The sequence below is a fragment of the Mesocricetus auratus genome, unplaced genomic scaffold (assembly GCF_017639785.1).
Source record: "Mesocricetus auratus isolate SY011 unplaced genomic scaffold, BCM_Maur_2.0 Super-Scaffold_100018, whole genome shotgun sequence".
Classification (NCBI taxonomy): Eukaryota; Metazoa; Chordata; class Mammalia; order Rodentia; family Cricetidae; genus Mesocricetus; species Mesocricetus auratus.
Genome location: NW_024429199.1, coordinates 2151848 through 2166755, shown reverse-complemented (window position 1 = coordinate 2166755; position 14908 = coordinate 2151848). Strand labels below are relative to the sequence as shown.

Sequence of the window (14908 nt, the reverse complement as noted above, 5' to 3'; positions counted from 1 at the left end):
ATTATCCTGTGGACTTTGTGTGGTACAGTTACTTGTGAGTGATGAGCCGGTGTTGATACACTGCTGTTATCTAAAGTCCATAGTTCTCACTAGGATCTGCTCTCTGTAAGGGCATGACAACATGTCACCATTGCTATGGGTACAAAATAGTAAGCAGTCACTGCCGTGCTTCCTCCTGAGCCCCCACAACGGCTGCCTCTACTTATGTCTACTGTGCACCACGTCTAGAATATCATATGGTTGGAATCATACAGTTCAGAACCTTGCTGACTGACTCTCATTTAGCAATATGCATATGGGGTTTTCTTTGTATTTGAATTTTTTTTTGTTTTCAGAGAGGATCTTGCTACTTACTATGTAGCCCAAGCTGGCCTTGAACTTTTGATCCTCCTGCCTCACCCTCTGAGTGCTGGAACTACAGATATGAGCTACCTCATCTGGTCCTTATCTTTGTAAAATGACTTCATAGGTCATTTATTTTTATTGCTGAATGACACTCCCATTCATATACTTAAGGAGCCTCCCGATAAGTACCAGTTTTGACCAGTATGAATAAAATTGTTATATTCATATGTAAACACTTTGGTAGACAAAAGTTCTCAGCCTTCTTGGGTAAATAAGTAGGTGTATACCTCCTGGATTGCACAGTAAGCCACTGTGCTTTGGAAAACACAAAACCTGTCTTCCAAAGGGTTGCTTCATGATTCCTTCCTGCTGTCCCTCATCTTTGCCAGCTATGGCCAGTATTTTAGAGTTCATCTGTTCTTACAGGTGTGAAAGTGGCATCACATTCATCCTTATTTGTAGATGACATCTTAAACTAGTTCTGATTCTAGAGTTTAAAAAAATCAGCTTTCTCTGAAAATGGGTACCACATGATAGAAACACTTAAAACACATTTTCAGTGTTGTCCATCTGTGTTATAGGACATTGTGGACACTGTTACATAATAGGAGAAATTGTCAAGAAGGTGTAATGTTTGAATATGATTAGTATAGTACCTATTAGATTGCAAGGAAAGGCACACAAGGCTATAAAATAGATAATACAAGCACCTGGGACACAGTTTAATTTGAAGAATTGTAGGATTTATGTATAACTGTCTAGTAAAGTTATGCATAACAAACAGAAACGAGAACTTAAGAATCTTTAGAATGAAATTGCTTAAGCCATTGTCTTTAACAGTTCCTTTAAGAGGTCTGATAAAATAAAAAACAAACATTTCCAACAGTGGTGTCCACTGTAACATAAACACTATATTTTCACTGACAACATCTGATTCATTCTTATTCAACATCTGAAGCATAGCAACTGATTGTAAGCAAAATAGAATCTGTTACATCTTTAAATCAGTAATATTTCAGAGATTCAAAGTGACAGTGTGTCAGTAGATGTTAAGCTCGTATTTCTAAATAGATTTTAATGAAATTTAACAAGTTATAGGTTTTATATATTTTAAATTGTAATCTTAACCAGGCTTTGTATGGTATCTAGTCCTATTTAATGTCAGTTTTTAAATACTAAAATAAACTATGCTTTTACCATACATATCAAATTAAAAATCCATTCTCTTCTGCCAGGGGCTTTTGAAAGCTGAAGAGCACAGTTGGTCTCTTGCAGAGTTGGTCCATGCTGTGGTCCTACTCACACACTATCATTCTCTTGCCTCATTCACATTTGGCTGTGGAATTAGTCCAGAGATTCATTGTGATGGTGGCCACACCTTCAGACCTCCTTCTGTTAGTAACTACTGCATCTGTGACATTACAAATGGCAATCACAACGTGGATGAGATGCAAGTCAACTCAGCAGGAAATATATCGGTAAGTGTTACTGGTTATGACATTGTAATAAGACTAGTTACTATAACTGTTACTCTTTGTCCATCTGGCTCATTAAAAAACCTGTCCTGTTAAATCCATAGAGATATTAGATCTTTTTTGTTTTGTTTTCAAAGCATGATTTCTCTGTGTAGCCCTGACTATCCTGGAATTTGCTCTGTAGACCAGGCTGGCCTTGAACTAACATAGATCCACATGCCTCTGTCTCCCAAGGGCTGGAACCAAAGAGATGTCCCACCATTGCCCTGCTAGATCTATCTTTTAAGGATGAATTTATTTCAGCCCATCCCTAGTCCATGTAGTTGCTGGGAATTGAACTCGGAACCTCTGGAGTAGCAGCCAGTACTCTCAACTACTGAGCTGTTTCTCTAGTCCTAAGCTGTTTCTCTAGTCCTGAGCTGTTTCTCTAGTCCCAATTTCTTTCATTAAGAGAGAGAGAGAGAGAGAGAGAGAGAGAGAGAGAGAGAGAGAGAGAGAGAGAGAGAGAGAGTGTGTGTGTGTGTACAACTTTGTGGAGTTGGTTCTCTCCTTTCCCCTCTAATGGGTCCCAAGGACCACATTCTGGTCACTAGGCTTTCAGTGTAAGCACCTTTTCAGTGACCCACAAGTGGAATTTTTCTATAAATAACTTTAATTCCTGTATGTGGTGGGTCAGCATTCCTCACATTCTTAATAATGAAAAGGCTTCTTTTTGTGCTTGAAAAGAAAAGTCACAGAACTAGCATTGTGGTCACCTGCACCCCATTAGCACAGGAGCAGGCAGATAGTGCAGGTGGACAGACTTCCGCTTTATGGGTTTGATTCTGGGCAAGTTGCCAAGCCTCTGTGCCTCTTCCTCTCATGTTTCCTGTAAAACATGAAGTCCTGTGATGAGATGCCTACTTCAGTGCCTGGCATTTATCAGACACTAAGGCTGGCATTGGATACAGTGAAATACATACGAAGAATTATCACTTTTCCAGGTTGACCACAGTGCTATTCACAAGACTAAACAAGGGGCTGCATGTGGCCCCAGTTATTTCCCAAAACTCAGAAGTTCTAAGTGTGGGTGAGAGAGTGTATCAGCTGCTAGGATTATGAGAGTTGCATTTTTGCCTTTTCCTGGTCTTAGTACCAGGCTAATGTACAGTTTCTGGGATTTTCTTGGTTGTTTTCTATTAATAACAGTATAAAGTAGGGGGGGTTATTTTTCTAATTCAACAGCTCCCTAAAGCCACATTTTAATTTGGATCTTTAGAAGGTGTGTAGTTTACACTGTCACACTTGACAGACAGTGAGCAGATACAAGGTGTGTAGTTTATACTGTCACACTAGACAGTGATCTGATAGAAGGTGTGTAGTTTACACTGTCACACTGGACAGTGAGCTGATAGAAGGTGTATAGTTTACACTGTCACACTGGACAGTGAGCTGATAGAAGGTGTATAGTTTACACTGTCACACTGGACAGTGAGCTGATAGAAGGTGTGTAGTTTACACTGTCACACTGGACAGTGAGCAGGTAGAAGGTGTGTAGTTTACACTGTCACACTGGACAGTGAGCTGATAGAAGGTGTGTAGTTTACATTGTCACACTGGACAGTGAGCGGATAGAAGGTGTGTAGTTACACTGTCACACTGGACAGTGAGAGGATAGAAGGTGTGTAGTTTACATTGTCACACTGGACAGTGAGCTGATGGAAGGTGTGTAGTTTACACTGTCACACTGGACAGTGAGCTGATAGAAGGTATGTAGTTTACACTGTCAAACTGGACAGTGAGCGGATAGAAGGTGTGTAGTTTACACTGTCACACTGGACAGTGATCTGATAGAAGGTGTGTAGTTTACACTGTCAAACTGGACAGTGAGCTGATGGAAGGTGTGTAGTTTACACTGTCACACTGGACAGTGAGCTGATGGAAGGTGTGTAGTTTACACTGTCACACTGGACAGTGAGCTGATAGAAGGTGTGTAGTTTACACTGTCACACTGGACAATGAGCTGATAGAAGGTGTGTAGTTTACACTGTCACACTGGACAGATAATGAGCTGATAGAAGGTGTGTAGTTTACACTGTCACACTGGATAGTGAGCTGATAGAAGGGGTGTAGTTTACACTGTCACACTTGACAGTGAGCTGATAGAAGGGGTGTAGTTTACACTGTCAAACTGGACAGTGAGCTGATGGAAGGTGTGTAGTTTACACTGTCACACTGGACAGTGAGAGGATATAAGGTGTGTAGTTTACACCGTCACACTGGACAGTGAGCTGATGGAAGGTGTGTAGTTTACACTGTCACACTGGACAGTGAGCTGATAGAAGGTGTGTAGTTTACACTGTCACACTGGATAGTGAGCTGATAGAAGGTGTGTAGTTTACACTGTCACACTGGACAGTGAGAGGATAGAAGGTGTGTAGTTTACACTGTCACACTGGACAGTGAGAGGATAGAAGGTGTGTAGTTTACACTGTCACACTGGACAGTGAGCTGATAGAAGGTGTGTAGTTTACACTGTCACACTGGACAGATAATGAGCTGATAGAAGGTGTGTAGTTTACACTGTCACACTGGACAACTGGTGGATAGAAGGTGTGTAGTTTACACTGATGGCACTGACAGTGAGCTGATAGGGCCTGATCTTCAGGTACACATCATATATACAACTTTATTTTTCAATACAAATGCTTTAATAGCAAATAAAAATATTTTCATATACAGTACTAATACTTTAATATTGAATTTTGGCCAGGCATGGTAGGTGTACCTATAACCCCAGGATTTGGGAGTAAGGTGGGAAGACTGAAGATGTGTCTGTTTGTTGGTTTGTTTGAAACAAGGTCTCTTTTTATAGTTCACTCTGTCCTGGAATCACTATGTAGAACAGGCTGGCCTTGAACTCACAGAAATGCAGCTACTTCTGCCTCTGTAGTGCTGGGATTCAAGACATGTGCCATTCTACCCAGGTTGGGAGATTGCACACTTGGGGCCAGCCTACAGGTTGAATTCAAGGCTTTAGCTACATACTTGTTTCCAGGTGATGATGACAAGGATCTATACTTTCCTTAAAGTATCCCAAATTTTGATGATTTAGTTAAGTAGCAAAAGAAACATACTTTGTTTTTCCTTTCCCTTTAAAAAGTTTCAATACAATTTACCAAGAAGTATCTTTCTTAAAAACAGTTAAAATGTGGGTAATTTATGTTTGCAGATTAGTGAGCAAGACAGATCAATGAATATAATGTTTGAGCCAGGCATGGTGGCACATGCCTGTAATTCTAATCTGGAGGCGGGTAAAGGCAAGAGGATCGGGAATCTAAGAACTTCATCAGCTATCTAGCAAGTTTGAGGCCAGCTTGAGTTACATGAGACTGTAGCTCAATAAAAACAAATAATGATAAGTAGAAACTGTGTGTTGGAGTGTATCTTTTGGGTCATTGTTTTGGGTTTGGTTACTGACCATATCTTAGGACTGGTGGAAAAGTATGTATCAGAAGAACTCCCAGTTTCATCATAGAAACACTTCCTATCATAGATTACTAGAGAAAGGGCTTAGTATGGGATACTTTGGTTTAAGTATACCATAATCTCTGCCATATATTATATAAAATATAAAGCACAGGTAAGTTTTTAATATAGAATTATATTGATAGTATAACAATAGACGTATTGTACAATCTCACCCTTAGAGATGTTTTCATTCTGGAAAAGGCAGCCACTGGATCAGTATCATGTAAATATTACAAGTTGTGTTTGATGGGCTGAAGGAAAGAGCAGCGTGCTGAGGCAGAATGGGGGTAAAGAATACAGTCTAATGCTCCAAATATGGATACTGGCATCTGAAGGATGGATGAGGAAGTCAGGAAACAGTGAGATTTTGAGGTCTTACCACATTTGGGATATAGCTTCAGTTGGTAGAGCGCTTGCCTACCATGCACAAATGCAAACCTGTAATCTCAGCCCTCAGGAAGTTAGACAAAGCTCAAAGTCACCCTCAGCCTCACTGCCTAGAGCCAGTCTGGTCTACATGAGAGTCTATTCTCAGCAGAATAAATGAAATTTATGGAGGGGAAACATTTTTTGAACGTTTATATGAGATTTTAAGACGTCTTTCATGAAATGAGTCTTCCTTAAATTTGATCCAGGATTTAGGGTCATTTCTCTACTTAGCCATTCCTGTGCCAGCACTGTAGATAAGACACTGTTGTAATCATCCCAGAAAGTGACAGCTGTTACCCCCATTCACAGAGGTCAGGTGGCCAACTCCAGCCATGTGAGGACATGTCTCATTTTTAATTGGTAAGCTGTATAAATAGAACAATTACTATTTTAAAAATGATAGACATGTTGACAGTGTGTACTCTGTGTATCTTATTTACCTGAATAAGTAGAAGCTAATTTTTAAATATTCAATTTCCCTTTTGCTTTAAATTAACAGTGTTAAATTTTAATCTCTAAAACAGTGGAAGTATTGATTACATTATTATTTTTTTAAGGTTAAAAAGCATAATTTGTTGAAATGTTTTTCTCTTAAGTCTTAAAATTTAAATATTTCTATAGCCCATAGGCTAAAACAATTTCATTTACTAATGTATATTAAAATTATAAGAAAATCTATTTTTACTATACTTTAGTAAGATAGATTTTTTTGCAATTTTTTTTAGAATTTATTTTTATCATGTATGTGTGTGTGCTTGTAAGGGGCTTCATGCGTAGGTTTCTGGGGCCACAGGGTGTCTGATCCCCTGGAGCTGGAGGTACAGGCTGTCGTGAGCTGCCCAACACGGTGCTGAGAAGAGACTTGTGTCCTGTGCTCGACGGCACTCAGCCATCACTCCAGCCTACTCCTCTTGTAAACACGCCACTGTTCAATAGTTACCGCAGGGTGTCCTAGTTACTTTGCAAAAGTAACACTCTGGTTGTTCAGGTGGTATTTGTTGAATAATGGAAACTCAATGCCTCTGAAAAGTAAATTAAATCAAAAGCTAGGAAATCGAAATGCTATCTGCAGGAAAAGGACATGTCCTTGTTTTTGCAAGTTCTGCCTGAAGAACATTGGATGTGCTCAGATCTTAAAGCTTATTCGGGTTTTCGTTCCCTTAATGTATGTATGTCTCACTGCTGAGGCATGCTGGCACAGCTTCCAATTCTCCGCCTCATGTTAATGTCCCGTCTGTAATGGATAAACTTGCACAGCTGCCATTTAAAAGCTTTTGGAAGGAAGGGATCGATTACCCAAAACACAGAGCTTCTTGTAAGTTGCCTGATGATTCTGCAACACCCAAACTGCTTTAGTTTGAGTAACAAGTTTATTCTTTCAAAAGGCATATAGAGACAATAAACAAAGTAAACATTTAAAGGTTGTAACTGCCCTAGACACTGCTCTGTACGTCTGTCTAAGCATGTCCTCTTGGTAATGTCATCTTCATCAGAGTCCATTACTTTTCTTCTGTTGAATTTAACTGTTGTCTTTTCTGTCTGTTGGCTGACTTTCTCAAGTTTCTATTAAACCTTGTTCTGACACCTTCCCGCTTAGTTGTCCATACTGTGCCATCTATGAGGTAGTTCTCTACTGCTTTAGGTTTTTCAGGCTTTACAAGTGCTAAGTTACTTAACCTGGCCCGGGCTGACTGATCCAGAACTTGGGCTAAGATACTGTTTCTCACTTATGTTTCCCTTTGCTTTGCCTCCTGCTGGGCTGCATCCCCAGGGTCCCCTCAAGCTCTTCATCTGCCATGGTGTGGCCAGCCATCCCTCTGTCTGACGTCGTGCAGACGCAGGTGCAGGCGCCGTCGCCGATAAAGATTTTTATGAGACAGACTTCATGAAATTTCTAAATTTCATTGTGTGTCTGCCATGTGTAACATAAACAGTGCTCTTTCTTCAGGTAAGCGATTCCTTCTTTGAGGTCGAAGCCCTCATGGAAAAGATGAAGCAGTTGCAGGAATGTCGAGATGAGGAGGAAGCCAGTCAAGAGGAGATGGCGTCGCGGTTTGAGATAGAAAAGAGAGAGAGCATGCTTGTCTTCTCTTCAGGTAAGAACAGCCATAACATGGCTGTAGAGCTTCTCATACAAGCCCGACTTTTTTTGCCGGGTGGGGGAGGGGGTGTTGAAACAGGGTTTCTCTGTATAACAGTTCTGGCTGTCCTGGAGCTCACCCTGTAGACCAGGCTGGTCTCGAACTCAGAGATCCTCCTGCCTCTGCCTCCCCAGTGCTGGGATTAAAGGCATGTGCCACTGCTACCACCTGGCTCAAGCCCAATTCTTTTATGTATATAATTTTGATAGATTTTAAAAAGCAGACTCAAGTGTGCCCTTTCAGGAAGACTACTGCGTAGATTTCCCCACTCACAGATCATTTATAAGGAGGCAGCTGAGAAAGGGAGTACAGACAGCACGAGAGGAGGGGTGAAGCATGGGCCGTGGAATAAACTGACACTTTCCCTCTTCTTCCTTAGTTTTATTGTCGGCAGGGGTCGGCAGGCTGTGTGCACGTGCAAGTCAGGCGGGCGTCAGGAACTGGCCCTCTCCTTCCACCGTCTGGCTCCCACACATTAAAGTCAGGTTGTTGGGCTCAGTGGCAAGTGCCTTTACCCACTGAGCCATCCCACCAGCTCCAGAGATGATTTAGTTGTCTTAAATGTTATCCAAATGGGGTATTCTTAACTTAGAACCCATACTTCTGAAACTTAAAATGAATAAGTTAGAGAGGAAAACTGAGGGAGAAAGGTCAGTCAAAAAGGAAACAAAAGTATGCAGAATTCTAGAGTGTTTATTTTATCACAGAGAATCTTGTTTTTACTACATTCTGTTTTGTGGTAAACAAGCTAATTAAGACTTTATTGTGGGGTGGGGTTGGCAAACTGTTCAGCATAACCAGAGCCCTGGGCTCTACCCCAGCACCAGGTAAACAAGTCATGTGGCACATGCCTCTAATCTCAGCACTCAGGGACACATGCCTCTAATCTCAGCACTTGAATGGAGGCAAGAAGGTACAACTCACATTTATTTGTGATGAGTAAAACAAAACAAATGAGTTAGCATCTTGTTTTCAAAAGCTTTTAAAAGACTTTTTTTAAACAAAATCATTTCAGATGATGATGAAGTTACACCAGCAAGAGATGTATCTCGGCACTTTGAAGACACTAGCTATGGCTATAAGGATTTCTCTAGACATGGGATGCATGTTCCAACATTTCGTGTCCAGGTAAAATTGTAACTTGTATAGCATAACTGTTTAGAAACCTCTCTCTGTGATGTTACGTGAAAAAGTCCCCTGGACTTGAGGAGTGTGTTCAGTGCTTAGCAGGTCGCATGGGCAGAGCAGTAGGTCTCTCCTTGGTGCCGAAGTGAAAGCCGAGAATTAGTAATTAGCAACACTTATAGATTATCTAGTCTGCTTTCTTAATTTTGTGAAGTTTTAGTTGATCAGCAGAATCATGCTATAGCTTAACATACATCTTAAGTTTATTGTTTAATATTTAAGTAAATATGAAGCAGGTGAATTATACTGTCAACTTGCCCGATTAGCCCTTTCAGGCCAATGTTAGCTAATAACTTCTTTTTCTTTTATTAGAGTTCTGAAATTAGTTGAACTTTTGAGACTTTTTTAAAGCCTAAAATAGTGTTTAAAAAGACAAATTTTAGACAAGGAAGAGTTGAGGTGTAATGAAATATAATAAATTCAGGATTGAAAGGATTATTTTGTACTAAGTTTTCCTGGAGAGAAATGAGAATGGGAAAGGCGTGGGCAGCTGAATGTCCCTCAGTGCTGGATGCTCTTCCAAGGGTGCGAACCCTGGGGCCCCACAGTTACCACAGGGAGGGTGGGGCTTACATCATAAGCAAGAGAGCTGGAATTAGTTTAGTCTCTGTTGAGGTATCCAGTGAAGTCTGTAAGGAGACTGAATACTGAGAGTTGCAAAGGAAGCTTCCTGCTGCCATTGGTGGGAAGAAGTTTTAAGCTGGTGAGGATGCCTTAAATGCTGACTCAGTTTACAGTAGCTTGAATGGGCACTGACAAAGCATTATGGCATAATGTCAAAAGAGATGTTCTAGGAAAATACAGGAGCAGGATGGGAGGAGATAGGCATCAAGGAGACTTCCTATAGGGAGGGAAGTGGAAGACTTGGTTAATAGGAATGAGAATCAGATGGGAGAGAAGATAAGGAGGGATGACTGCTGGATATACCCAACTAGATGTTTTTTCAATTCTTGTTTTGTGACATAGTCTTATTATATGGTCCAGGATGGTCTCTAACTTTTGGTCTCCCTGCTTCATCTTTCCAAGTATTCAGATAATAGGCATTAGCTACCATAACTAATTTACAAAATTTCTAAGTGACACTATGTAGGAGAGGAACTTTAACCTGTGTTGCCTCTGAAGACAAGGTAGAAAGCTGGAGAGAGCTGAAAATCTGTGGCTCCCTTGGTTCTTAAACTTGACCAAATTACAATTCACAACCCGTCTTTCATTGCAACATGGAAGTTGAAAGTGAACCGCAGCACCGAGGAGACGAAGTTGCAAGTCCGTGTACAGATTCCAGCTGCCGGCGACCTCGCGCTGCAGCGCTGTGGACACACAGCGGTTCTGCCATGTTTTAAGTATTCATGATTCCTGTCTTCCCCATGTTTAGGACTACTGCTGGGAAGACCATGGTTATTCTCTGGTAAATCGTCTTTATCCAGATGTGGGACAGTTAATTGACGAGAAATTTCACATTGCTTACAATCTTACTTACAATACGATGGCAATGCACAAAGATGTTGATACCTCAATGCTCAGGCGGGCTATCTGGAACTATATTCACTGCATGTTTGGAATACGGTGAGTCTGTTTCCTTATGCTTTTAAAGACATTTCCTTTACACGGAAGTACTGGGGTGCCTGCAGCGCGCACGCACACATATATAGATTCAACTAATTTTAGAGTTCTGTGCATCATAGAACTACGGCTTAGGTTTTTCCATCTCCGTTAGCTAGACAGGTGAGGGCAGAGGTCAGGACTTGACAAGTGATGACTAACTTCAAGAAGAAAGATCAAGCAAGCTGGTCCCAGCACATAGATAGGAAGCAAAGTCGGTCACTGGACATCTTCTTCTGTCTTCGAGCATTTGTATTTCTTGCAACCCAGCCCCTCTGAAGAGTACCCTCTCCTGTAATACCTGGACTCCCTCAGTGCTGTTAGGTTTCCAACATGCCATGTTCATAGAAAATATAAACATGTACTACTTTCTTATACACAAATTCCACACTGCATGACTTTCTGGATGTTTTAGCCAATAAATCTGCTTTCTCATGTGTTGTTTTATCAGAGACCTATAAGCTCTCTTTCATTTACACTGCTCAGACTTTTAAAGTACATCCAACCAGTTTTAAGCTAATTTCTACTAATCAGTGCCCAGCTTTGCCAAGAACTTCCCCCTTTTCCACTGAAAATACAATAGGTAACTTGCATGCCTGTGTGATCTGAAGTCCAGGATTTAGTGATCAGAACAGACACTGCTGCGTGTCAGACATCTCAGCTTCTCCTAAAAATGACACCATGAGATTCTGAGAGACCAGCCAGACTTTTTCCTCATCTGACCCCAGAAATTTTACACAAGTAAATTACCATCTGATGGTAATAAATATCAATTCTTAAATTCAGCACTCATCTGTGCTCTTTTCAGAGTTGGTTTCAACATGGTTGTAAGTATGCCATTGCTTGGTACCCAGGGCTGCAGCCTTAGTACTCTCCACCATGGGAATGCGTGGCACCTGAAAACTTCCGTCCTCCCTAACTTCTTCCTTTTCATCCACCCCATTTAAATTTCATTTCTGGGTCTAACTCCCCATACAATGAGGAGAAAAGTATGTGTTTACATATGTGGGTGCTGCACATAGAAAAGAGATTATGCACTGACAGTAGTCCATTCTTTTGACTTTTAACAGATACGATGACTATGACTATGGTGAAATTAACCAGCTCTTAGACCGTAGCTTTAAAGTTTATATCAAAACTGTTGTCTGCACTCCTGAAAAGGTTACCAAAAGAATGTATGATAGCTTCTGGAGGCAGTTCAAGCACTCTGAGAAGGTATGTGCTCACTCAGGGTGGCTGGGTCACCTTGTAATTCACAGTGATTATTGCACTCCTTCACATAATCTAGTGGCTCTCCAACTCCCTCCATCATCTCTACAGCCTGGAAAACATCCTTCCAGAACACCTGTCTCAGGAACCCCTTGGGAGAGGCCCATATCATGAGAAGTACAGGAATAGACAAGTGGGTGTTGGTCTGTCCTCAGAAATCTGGCATAACTGTCTCCACCCAATACCATTTTTCAAGATCTTTTAAAAAGTGGGCATGGGCAGAAATGGGTTCTCTTGGAAGCATCTTTCCAGAAATTGACAGTTTGGCAGGCAATTCTAAAAGTCTGACAGAGCAGTGCCCAGATTTTCTCAACTATAACAAATATCCTGAAGACATGCAGTCAAATGTAAATAGAATAATTAATTTATCCCCAGAGAAGTCTGATACTGTGCTAACAAATAAAGACGTAAGTGCTTTGGTAGCACATAGAATATACAGTTCACCCTTCAAGGTCATAGTTCTGCATCTACAGATCAAGTCAACTGAGGATCACAAATAATCACAATGATTGTATTTGTGCCAGATACCCACAAGTATCTTGTCATCATTCACCAGACACCATAACAACCATTATATGGCATTTACATTAATGGGAGGCTGTGCATTGGTCATGTGTATAGTGTGCTGTTTAACATAAGGGCTAGAACACCCAAGGACTTGGGTATCCAAGGAAAATCCTGAAACTAATTCCTCATCATAGCCAGGGACAAATACTGTATTTATTTGGGACATTTTTCGGATTGAATGCACTGAAAAACTGGTGTTTATAATCTGTTCTTACATGATGTTGTGTTTTATACTCAGGTTCATGTTAATCTGCTTCTTATAGAAGCTCGGATGCAAGCAGAACTCCTGTATGCTCTGAGAGCCATTACCCGCTATATGACCTGATGCCTCTCCTCCTTAAACATGATCCTGGAATGAACGGCACGTGTAGTCTACAAGGGGCTGGAAGGCAGCCCCAAGGACCAATGGTAGATAAAAAGAATTCAAAAATCCATTGTGCCATGATTCCTATAGTGTCTGCTATTTTACTGTGGGATGCCACTGCTTGTCTAGCAGTGAATGCTTGGCAGCTTCAGTGTTAGAGCTGTGAAGAAGGGCTGCTGGTCACAGTATTTGCTTTTTGACAGTACAGGATGCTGTATACTTGTTTCAATACAGCAACTAGTGACTCTCCAAATCCTGTTGCTCTGATGTAAAAGATAACAAGACGCGGAGTGTGTAAAGACTGGGACTTGGGTACTAAGTTTAAACATGAGGAATCCAGCAGCTCTCGGTGCTGCTTTGGCTGGGGATGAGTGCGTGGCTGCTCCAACTAAGCTACCAATGATTAAAGTGAGCACTGCTACTCCCTGAGCCTTCATACACGCCCTGTGTGGTTTTCAGTTGAACTTGTACCTTCTTTGTTTCTCCCGTCTAAACAGGCATAGAATTATTACTCACAGCTCAGCAAAGACCATGTTGATGGCAATAGCCAGTTTCTTTCATGATAGTTCTTAAAATTCAGTTATTGGATGATATTACAGTGGCATTCTTAGAAGACTTTCTCCAAAGAGCAATCTTAATGAAAGTGTGTGGTTTATAAGAAAAACTGGCTATCTTTTGGTATGCTGTTTCCCTAGACTTTCTGACCCTGGAGGGCAGCTGTCTTGTGCAGGAGATGTGGAAAATCTTGCTGCACACTGCTGCATAGTCCAGGACCACCCTGCCGGTGTGCTCCTGTTGACCTCCTGACCCTGACTTTGAAGGTCATGCAGCTCCTTACAGAATAAAGCTGGAAAATATTTTAGTGAGGTTATCAAATTTGTATCTTAATTTACAAAATGCTAACTTTGAGATACAAACATTGAAAAATGTATTAAGTACTTTGTATTCTGGAACCGTGAATTGCTTTTGAAGTCTGTCAGTATTATTGGTATTTTTCAATAAAGAATAATTTTCCGCAATTTGCTGTCATAATTTCATAAAGTCATACTTAAGCTTCACAATTAATAACAGAATCTGAGTTTCAATTCTGAACCAAGGAGCTTCACACTTAAACTGGAATCAGATGAGTGACTGATATTAAATGTCAAAACCATTTTTGAAGCCTGTAGATTTTTACAGCAAAGCAGCAGGGGGCAATGAAACAACATGTCACTTGTCTTAAAGGATGCTATTGTAGTCCATCTTTCATCACTATAGCTCAATACATGGAACTAGATATTCTGTTTTAAAAAAGGTTTCTTTTGGCTCATGATTCTCAGTGCTGGGAAGACTACGACTGGACAGCCACATCTGGTCAGAGCCACACACTGCTTCAGCCCATGATGAAAAAGCAGAAGAGACATGAGAGCCGAGTTCTCATGATCATGAACTCATTCCTATATGGAAACTAACCATCTGTTGATCAAGTTCCATTCCCATGAACCAAACCTTTCCTCCCGGGTCCCACAACCCAACTCCAGAACTTCTGGGAACACCCTCAAATTCTAGTAGATGTGCACCCATGAGAGAAACTTAGAAATTACCTTCAAATAGGTCTGCTTAAATAACTGCAGTGGACATGGTGATGCATCCCTGTGATCCCAGAACTTGGGAGGTGGCGCTGGGCAAGCCAAGAGTTCAGAGTCACCCTCAGCTATGTAGGAGGGCAAAAAAAAAAAAAAAGAATGTAAATCTAGCTCTCAATATACACATGGTCCTCCTAAGTATTTACACGTGCCTCTGCCCTCTGCCAGCCTCTGTTTTCCACTGCAGTACAAGTGAGCCTGGTAAGTGACTGCTAGACAGTTACCATTCTACTCCCTGTTTGCCTGTTGTCTTTATTTCCAAGTTGTCTTGAAAACAAAAGGTTTCTAGTAGCATCTCTGACCAGAAGAGTGCTCCCAGTAGCAGCTCTGACCAGGAGAGTGCTCCCAGTAGCATCTCTGACCAGGAGAGTGCTCCCAGTAGCAGTTCTGATCAGGAGA

General features: G+C 41.1%; 1 protein-coding gene across 3 annotated transcripts in view; it reads left to right on the top strand.

The window, feature by feature from the left end:
• Positions 1-13903, top strand: part of Sesn1 (sestrin 1) — a 75179-nt gene extending 61276 nt beyond the window's left edge. For 2 of the 3 annotated variants that reach the window (XM_013115802.3, XM_005073225.3), the window contains exons 5-10: positions 1581-1823; positions 7708-7855; positions 8916-9028; positions 10458-10648; positions 11755-11899; positions 12759-13903. In XM_013115802.3, the coding sequence (XP_012971256.1) occupies positions 1581-1823; positions 7708-7855; positions 8916-9028; positions 10458-10648; positions 11755-11899; positions 12759-12845 (927 nt within the window). In that variant the 3' untranslated portion in view covers positions 12846-13903. The remainder of the gene's footprint in view (positions 1-1580; positions 1824-7707; positions 7856-8915; positions 9029-10457; positions 10649-11754; positions 11900-12758) is intronic. The other variant, XM_040728394.1, reaches the window with a different exon arrangement.
• The last annotated feature ends 1005 nt before the right edge of the window (positions 13904-14908 follow it).